At 47.3% G+C, this 9,290-nt stretch overlaps 2 protein-coding genes across 2 annotated transcripts in view; both read right to left on the bottom strand.

Moving 5' to 3' along the window:
- Positions 1-4,296: 4,296 nt before the first annotated feature.
- On the bottom strand, positions 4,297-4,947 carry PLD6 (phospholipase D family member 6). Its single transcript, XM_014446262.1, is given in 4 exon segments — positions 4,297-4,394; positions 4,397-4,531; positions 4,534-4,587; positions 4,590-4,947. Coding segments are annotated over 4 exon segments (645 nt in total).
- A 1,307-nt stretch (positions 4,948-6,254) lies between these two features.
- The window catches only part of TRIM10 (tripartite motif containing 10), a 21,974-nt gene continuing 18,938 nt past the window's right edge, over positions 6,255-9,290 (bottom strand). Inside the window, 1 exon segment of the mRNA XM_023745195.1 lies at positions 6,255-6,298. Coding sequence (XP_023600963.1) covers positions 6,255-6,298 — 44 coding nt within the window.

The raw sequence follows: 9,290 nt of genomic DNA, 5'->3' as shown, positions 1-9,290 counted from the left end.
CCATTTTGTTTTTTGTTGTTGTTTTTTAAGGGGAGACTAGAAACATTTAATAATATGTTTTTTTATATCATAATTGTATACAAACCTGGGCCCTAGCATCATCGCTTGTCTTTTGCCTCAAGTTTTCTAAAGTTGTTTTAATTATACCCTTTAGATGTAATTGGTCATATGATGGACATATATAATATATATATTTTTATTGTTGACTAGAGGCCTGGTGCACAGACTCATGCACCAGTGGAGTCCCTCAGCCTGGCCTGCGGGGATCTGGCTGAAACTGGCTCTCCGACATCCCAGATTGCGAGAGGGTGCAGGCTAGGCCGAGGGACCCCATCAGTGCACGATCGGGGCCAGGGAGGGACCACGGAGGGCTCCAGGGCGTGTCCGGCCCATCTTGCCCAGTCAGTCCCAATCAGCCAGACCCCAGCAGCAAGCTGACCTACCGGTCAGAACATCTGCACCCTGGTGGTCAGTGCACGTCATAACAACTGGTCGAGTGGTCGAATGAACAGTCGGACACTTAGCATATTAGGCTTTTATTATATAGGATAGTATTACAGATGTCTTCCATTTTCCTTCCCTTTACCCCCTCCTACCAGACCTTACTCACCCCCCAGGTCTTCACCCTATTGCCTGTGTCCATGGACTATATAAGTATATAAGTTTTCTGGTTTATCTCTTCTCATCACCCCAACCCCACATCAAGGTATCTCAGTCTGTTCTATGCTTCTATGTCTCTGGGTCTATTCATCAGTTTATTTTGTTCATTAGATTTCACATATGAGAGAGATCATGTGACACCTGTCTTTCTCAGATTGGCTTATTTCACTTAGCATAATAGTCTCCAAGTCCATCCATGATGTTTAAAAGGGTAAGAGATCCTTCCTTTTTACTGCTGCATAGTATTCCATGGTATAAATGTACCTCAGCTTTTTTACCCACTCATCTACTGATGGACACTTGGGCTGTTTCCAGATCTTAGCTATTGTAAATAATGCTACTATGAACATAGAGGTGCTTATATACTTTCTGATTGGTGTTTCAGGGTTTTTAGGCTATATTCCCAGAAGTGGGGTCACTGGATCAAATGAAAGTTCCATATTTAATTTTTTGAGGAAACTCCATACTGTTTTCCATATGGCTGCACCAGTCTGCATTCCCACCAGCAGTGCACTAGGGTTCCCTTTTCTTTGCATCCTCACCAACACTCATTTGTTGATTTGTTGATGGTAGCCATCCTGACAGGTGTGAGGTGACACCTCATTGTGGTTTTTATTTGCATCTCTCTGATTAGTGACTTTGAGCATTTTTCCATATGTCTCTTGGCCATTTGTATGTCCTCTTTGGAAAAATGTCTATTCAGGTTTTCTGCCTGTTTTTTAAAAATCCTAATTGTTGAAAGTATTACAGAAGTACCCCTTTCCCCCCATTGACCTCTTCTAGCCTGCCCCCTTGCCCTAGGCCTTCACCACCCTATTGTCTGTGTCCATGGGTCATGCATATATGCATACAAGGTCATTGGTTGATCTCTTCCCACTCACCCTCCCTCCCCACCTTCCCTCTGCTGGATTGTTTGTCTTCCTTTTGTTAAGTTGTATGAATTCCTTATATATTTTGGATATTAGCCCTTTATCAGATGTATCATTGCCAAATATGTTCTCCCTGTTTTATTGATGGTTTCTTTTGCTGTGCAGGATCTTTTTTTGTTGTTGTTGCTTTTTTTGATGTAGTCCCATTTGTTTATTTTATCCTTAGTGTCCTTTGCCCTAGGAGTTGTATTCATAAACATATTGCTATGAGAGATGTCTGAGATTTTATTGCCTATGCTTTCTTCTAAGATTTTTATAATTTCACTAGAGGCCCAGTGCACTAAATTTATGCACTTGGGGGCGGGGGGCCTCAGCCCAGCCTGTGCCCTCTCGCAGTCCAGGAGCCCTCGGGGGATGTCCGACTGACGGCTTAGTCCCACTCCCCTAAGCCATCAGTGGGACATTTTTAGCGCTGCCGCAGTGACAGGAGAGGCTCCCACCACCGCCTCTGTGCTCGCCAGCCACGAGCCCGGCTTCTGGCTGAGTGACACTCCCCCTGTGGGAGTGCACTGACCACCAGGGGGCAGCTCCTGCATTGAGCATCTGCTCCCTGGTGGTCAGTGCGCATCATAGTGACCGGTCTTTCTGCCGTTTGGTCAATTTGCATATTAGCCTTTTATTATATAGGATACCTTACTTTTAAGTCTTTTATCCATTTTGAGTTTGTTCTTGTGTATGGTGTAAGTTGGTGGTTTAGTTTCATTTTTTTGCATGTATCTGCCCAATTTTTCCAACACCATTTATTGAAGAGACTGTCTTGACTCCATTGTATGCTCTTGCCTCCTGTGTCAAATATTAATTGAGTGTAATGGCTTGGGGCGATTTCTGGGGTCTCTGTTCTGATCCATTGATCTATATGCCTGTTCTTGTGCCAGTACCAGGCTGTTTTGATTACAGTGGTTTTGTAGTACAACTTGGTATCTGGTATTGTGATTCTTCCAAATTTGTTCTTCTTTCTCAAGATTGCTGAGGCTATTCAAGGTCTTTTTGGGTTCCATATAAACTTTTGGAATATTTGTTCTAGCTCTGTGAAATGTGCCGTTGGTATTTTAATAGGGATTGCATTGAATCTGTAGGTGGCCTTGGGTAGTATGGACATTTTAATGATGTTAATTCTTCTAATCCTTGAACATGGTATACACTTCTTCTTCTTTTTTTTTTTTTTTTTTTTGTATCTTCGTCTATTTCTTTTTTCAACGTCCTGTAGTATTCCGAGTACAGGCTTTTTACCTCCTTGGTTAAGTGTGTCCTGGGCATATTATTTTATTCTGTTGCAATGGTGAATGGTATTTTTTTCTCCAGAATGAGAACATATTTATTCAATGTGGGGCATCCAGGACACTGCACAACTTCTCCCTTTTCTAGAACATACTCTGCTGGAGCATAAACTCAGATAAAAACACGTTTAATGTAAAAACATTTCTTGTGATTTCTGATCCACATAGTATACTTTATAGCTTCAATTAAATAAGAAAAATTAACTTTGCATTTACTTGCCTGACACCATAAGTCAAAGGTAACTTTAAGAAAGAAGAAACGTGCAGCACCCATGGTCTCTGGGTGGCGCTGTGAGCGACGGGGAAGGAGAAACCACACACCCAAGCCTCAGCGCAGGCTGCACAGCGCAGAGAGGACAGGTGGTACAAGCCGCCCGGTGCTATCTGAGCCACCCACAGTAAAGATACGCGCTCTGATAAAGCAACCTGCAATATCTCACAATGTATGTCAGATTCCTGGCCTCCTACTTCCCTGTGGGTGTAAACCCTGCGCTGAGGATAAACTAGATCTGTCAGATATAACCCGAAACTGCCTTCTCTCTGGGTAACTCGTGGATGATCGCACGGACCCAAAAATGCAACTTAGCAAAGTCCACGGTTATTAAAGTGAAGGCCACTTCTAAACACAACAAAACTACTTCGGATGTGAGAACATTAAAAATTAAAAGCACAGCCTACGGAAACAGAAGCAGGTTCTGTCCCTTACAGCCCTTCCTGGCAGGCCACACACCTGGCCACGTGGAAATCGCAGGGAGCTGCCCACAGAAACACCTCCACGTGTGCTGGGCAGGTAATGCTCACGGGTGGGGGTGGGACGGGGCCTGGAGGCCTCCCTGCGCCCACCACGCCCAGCTCACCTGCTTTCCCTCCTGACTTCCTTCCTTTCCCTCTCCTGACGGAGACCGGCCCGTCAGCCAGGAGGAGCTGGCGACAGCAGGTGCTGCCAGGCCGGGCTGCGGGGGCCAGGCTAGTGCAAAGCGGGAGGGAGCATTCCAGGAGACACCAAAAGGGCTGACGAGGCGGAGTTGGCCAGAGCAGGAGGTTCCCTGGACTCAGGAGAGGGATCCCAGAGCTGCAGCCCTGAAGCAGGCACTGCACCCGCTCGGGGGCATGAGGAGCAGCCCCTGCTCTGAACCACGGTGCCAGCCAGGCTCCTGCCAGCGCGTCCAGGCGCTGTGGCTGCGCGGGCTCAGGTGGGAGGGAAACCCAGCTCGGTCCACGCACGGGCCCATCGTGGCAGGAGCTCCCTCCCTTTCTACGGCTGAGCACTGAGGTCCCGTCAGTATCTCAGTGAAGGAGAACTTAGTCTGAATGATTTTTTTCTGCCGTTGAGGTTTATCTCAAGCAGACGCCGAGTCGGACACCACAGCGCCGCAGCTCCAGGCAGCACACTGGCTGCTCTCGGCGGTCCTGGCACGTTTGGTCTGGTTTCAACTGGAGGCGCCGGAAGTTCTGACATTAAACCCTCCCCTCCGACTCCAAGACACAGTGAGAGCACAGCTTCAGTGACTTCTCTTTTGTGGGAATAGGTGTACTTTGTAGGGTTGAACTCTTCCCAAATGTGCTCAAGTTCTTCCAGGAAAAGCCTCACATAGTCTTCGTCCTCCATAATCAAAACGTTTTCTCGATTGTTCTGAATGGCTCGTGTGGTCCAGTGGAGGGAGTGGTGATCAGCACCTCCTTGTCCACTATGGCAAACTTGTGGTGCATGTAGCCAGGTCCTGGTCATGTCGAACCTGGATACCTGCCTTGCGGAGCAGGCCGACCTGCAAGCCTTTGAGGGCCTTGGACTCACAGTCGGTGACGCCGCCAACACACACTGCCCTGGTACAGCGGCATGGCCAGCCCAGCTGTGGGCTGGAAAGGGCGAGGAGGCAGAGCTCGAGGCTGGCATGGCGGCCAGCAGGGCACACAGCAGGCGGCTCAGCGAGGTGGGGCAGGCTGCACTGGCAGCTTGCAGGGGGCGCCGAGGGCCCTCCCGTGGCCTGCAGCAGGGCCTCGATGCAGGTCACCTGCAATGGGCAGGGCCTCCAGGGCCAGCCAGCCGCCACCGCCACCACCTGCCAGCACACCTGCACCATGCCCGGATTTTTTTTTTTTTTAAGTTTCTCTTTGGGAGAGTTTTTTATCCTATATAATAAAAGCCTAATATGCAAATTGAGTGACTGGTAGAAAGACTGGTCACTATGATGCACGCTGACCACCAGGGGGCAGATGCAGGAGCTGCCCCCTGGTGGTCAGTGCGCTCCCACAGGGGGAACGCTGCTCAGCCACAAGCCAGGCTCACAGCTGGCAAGCACAGCCGGTGGTGGCACTAAGGAGCAGTGAGCAGGTGGGTGGTAAGGAGTGAGGGGTCCCAGACTGTGAGAGGGCGCAGGCCAGGCTGAGGGACCTCCCTCCCCCCAACAGTGCACGAATTTCATGCACCGGGCTTCTAGTTTTTAATAACAAATCACATATGCAGTCACAGGGGATTTCAGGAAATACTAGAATGAAGTGTTCTTAAATGAAGTTTAGAGATAACTGCTATTAACTTGAGCAGTAAATTCCTCTCCAAAGAGTAATGAGGGATTCTTCTGGGAGAAGAGGATCCTAGGGGTCAGGCTTGTTTTGCTGCAGTGAAAAGCCAATGTAAATGCAGGCGCCTCGCTTGAGTCTGTCTAGTAAGGAAGTTAAAGCGTAGCCACTGCCCATGACGCAGAAATGAGAGCCCAGATCCCCCGTGCGCTCCGTGCTCATCACTGGCAGGTGTGCATCATGGCACGTGTTTGTCTTTTGTCAGGCATCAGAGTAAAGACCTCAAGAGGAACAAACTTAAAAGAGCGAAGCTCAGTGTGTCTCAGCAAACAGAAGCCCAGCGGTTTTGTCTTTAGTCTCTGCCACCTTTCCCACAGCTCGCACTGCGGCCCCTGTTCAATTTGTGTTTCACAGCATGTCCATTGTTGAAACCATGTGCAGATGGTCTGTAAGGGAATAATTTGATTTCTTCTTTTCTGAATTGATATTTTGCTTTTTACATGTCTCTACTTTAGGATATTGTCAACTCTTTGCAAAACAAATTTAAATTTTGCACACTGGTATGCTTTCCCCCTCAATGTGTTGTCAGAGCTTAGTAGAAATGCTTTTTTTCATTTCCAGAAAAAAACTTAAAAATGAAGGTAGGTTTCTTAAGGAATCTTGTAGAACAGATCCCAATTCCGTGGCGAATCTTCCTGTGATGACATACAGAGAGCGAGCGCAGCCTCTGGCCCGGGGCCGTCTGCAGTTGCGAAGTTGCCACCTAACCTCTAAAGGTCAAAGTTCCAGAGCGCACCCGGCGACAGGCCTTCTGGTTGTTTTACTGTACTCTTTCTCCCATGCTGCTGCTTCTGAACTTCTCTGATGTGGATTACATCTGGAATTTCATTTTCTTCTCCACACGCTTCCTAGCACCTGATTTAGTGGGAACATTAAGAGCCAAATGCCTAGAGGTTGAAGGAAGAGTCTGTATGAGTAAACAATTAGCTATGTTGTTTTCTTTTTTTTTCTGATTTATTCTTTTTTTTTAAATTAAATCTTTATTGTTCAGATTATTACATTTGTTCCTCTTTTTTCCCCCCCATAACTCCCCTCCTCCCAGTTCCCGCCCCACCCTCCGCCCTCACTCCCCACCCACTGTCCTCATCCATAGGTGCACGATTATTGTCCAGTCTCTTCCCGCTTCCCCCACACCCCTTTCCCCCCCAAGAATAGTCAGTCCATTCCCTTTCTATGTCCCTGATTCTATTATAATCACCAGTTCATTCTGTTCATCAGATTATTTATTCACTTGATTCTTAGATTCACTTGTTGATAGATGCATGTTTGTTGTTCATAATTTGTATCTTTACCTTTTTCTTCTTCTTCCTCTTCTTAAAGGATACCTTTCAGCATTTCATAATACTGGTTTGGTGGTGATGAACTCCTTTAGCTTTTTCTTATCTGTGAAGCTCTTTCTCTGACCTTCAATTCTGAATGATAGCTTTGCTGGATAAAGTAATCTTGGTTGTAGGTTCTTGGTATTCATCACTTTGAATATTTCTTGCCATTCCCTTCTGGCCTGCAAAGTTTCTGTTGAGAAATCAGCTGACAGTCGTATGGATATTCCCTTGTAGGTAATTGAGTCTCTTTCTCTTGCTGCTTTTAAGATTCTCTCTTTGTCTTTTGCTCTTGGCATTTTAATTATGATGTGTCTTGGTGTGGTCCTCTTTGGATTCCTTTTGTTTGGGGTTCTCTGTGCTTCTTGGACCTGTAAGTCCATTTCTTTCACCAGGTGGGGGAAGTTTTCTGTCATTATTTCTTCAAATAGGTTTTCAATATCTTGCTCTCTCTCATCTTCTGGCACCCCTATAATTCTGATATTGGTGCGCTTGAAGCTGTCCCAGAGGCTCCTTACACTATTTTCATATTTTTGGATTCTTTTTTCATTTTGCTTTTCTGGTTGGGTGTTTTTTGCTTCTTTGCATTTCAAATCTTTGACTTGATTCTTGCGCTCCTCTGGTCTGCTGTTGGGTGTCTGTATAATATTCTTTATTTCAGTCAGTGTATGCTTAATTTCTAGTTGGTTCTTTATTACAACATCGAGGGTCTCATTAGATTTCTTGAGGCTCTCATCAAGTTTATCGGCAGTTTCTAGCAAATTATTGAAAGACCTTAAAAGTGCGTTTTTTAGCTCTATATGCTCCATTTCTGTCATGTTTCTTTGTCTCCGCATTTTTTATGCTTTCTTGGTGCACCCCCTTGTGGTCTTTGTGCGCAGTCTTGTTGTAGTTAAGCCTTGATTGTTGTCGGCAATACTGGGGGTGAATTGACCTCCAGGCTAACTGGCTATGAGAGTCAGCTGTGTCTGCAGTGGGAGAGCTTCTGTGCTGGATCTCTAGGGCGGTGCTAGTCTAGCGTTTGCCTAAGGCTATCCGGCAAATGCCTCTGTGCAGGGCTTGGGCGGGGCAGGTGCCCCGGGATCTACAGGGTGGGCGGAGCGAGCAGTTATGACTGCTCTCAGTTCTGTCCCCAGGTGCTCTGCCTCTCAGAGTCCTGGCAACCTCTGCAAACCACGGAGAGAACGCTGCATTCAGGTTCCAACTGAAGCCAGACAGTCCCCTTCTCCCGTTTGAGTCTGGGTCCCTAGAGACTCGCCCGGATCTGGAGCTCAGAGTCTGAAACTCCCTCCCGATTGAAAACAATATGTTGTTTTCTTTAGTGGATTTTTGTTGTTCCTTGTTATTTGTTTCAGCTTTTCTGTGTGTTGTGTTGTTATTGTTCTGATTTTGCAAAGGTAATTTAAATATTCTCATCATTGCTTCAATCTGATATGGAGGTCGGATCAGGGAAAACCGCTGCTGTTCTTGGATATTAAGATTGTCGGTTAATAGGTGGGGTTGGGTTTGCCATTTTATTTTCATAAATATCTATTTCTTCTGAAAGTGTCTGCGGTCAAGAGTAGGCCAACAGGTTTCCACTTGGAACTAATCGGCAAAGGTTTTTTGAAAGTGCGGAGACGACCACCAGGGACTCAGATCAAGATTTAGGAGCCTTTATTAAGCTGGCCAGCGACTACAGTTACAGCACCCTGCCGAAGCAGAGGCTGAACTGCAGTGCCGACTACAGGAGTTACAGCGTTTTTATTTGCAAAAACCACAAAGTTAGTTACAAAGCCTTGTTTACACAATTTGTTCCCGACACAGTACAGCATCAGTACAGTGACCACCTTCCTATCTATGTGTTCTAGGAACAGAGAGCACAGCATGCCCCGCCTGGCCGAAGCCCCAGATATGCAGCCCAGCACAGGTAATACTACTTGAATCCTAATATCCTGCCTGAGGGCGCCCTGTAAACCTTTGTTTTTCTAAAATAAATTATCTGGAAACAAACAAACAAAAGAAGCCATTTTTTTTTTTTTTTTTTTTAGTGAAATGTGCAAGAGCCCTGGGTCACGGACCCAGTCTTCCTTCAGAGGCGAGAAACGAAGCCCTCTGTCTTGGGAGACAGCGCCACCTACTGCCCATTGAGAGACAGCTGCCAAGCACTCCGCGGAGGGCCCTCTACTGCCTGTTCTGGGCGGGGGCGGGGGCAGGTGGGGGGAGCAGGGACTCTGGAAGAATAACTGGAGAAGCACGTGGAGGTTGAGGTGGTGATGAGACATCGGAGGTCGCACCGGAATTTCAGTCGGTGAGGAGGGAGGACCTGCATGCTGCGGGCTCCGGGAGGTCAGGCGACCTGCCTACGGTTAACCCGTTAACGCGAGGCGGCCCAATGGAGATGGGGTCTGCCTCTGCCCCGGAGCCCACGCCCCCACCAACCCCCGCGTTAGGAGGGGTGGGCTTCCTTGCAGGGGTGATCAGAGAGGACAAGGAGGACCCAGGAGCTAGCGGAGAAGAGAATTCAAGGAAGGGACCACTGATGGCCT

Source organism: Myotis lucifugus, unplaced genomic scaffold (assembly GCF_000147115.1).
Source record: "Myotis lucifugus unplaced genomic scaffold, Myoluc2.0 scaffold_521, whole genome shotgun sequence".
Classification (NCBI taxonomy): Eukaryota; Metazoa; Chordata; class Mammalia; order Chiroptera; family Vespertilionidae; genus Myotis; species Myotis lucifugus.
The sequence above is the reverse complement of the archived record's forward strand: the minus strand, read 5'-3'. Positions and strand labels throughout refer to the sequence as shown.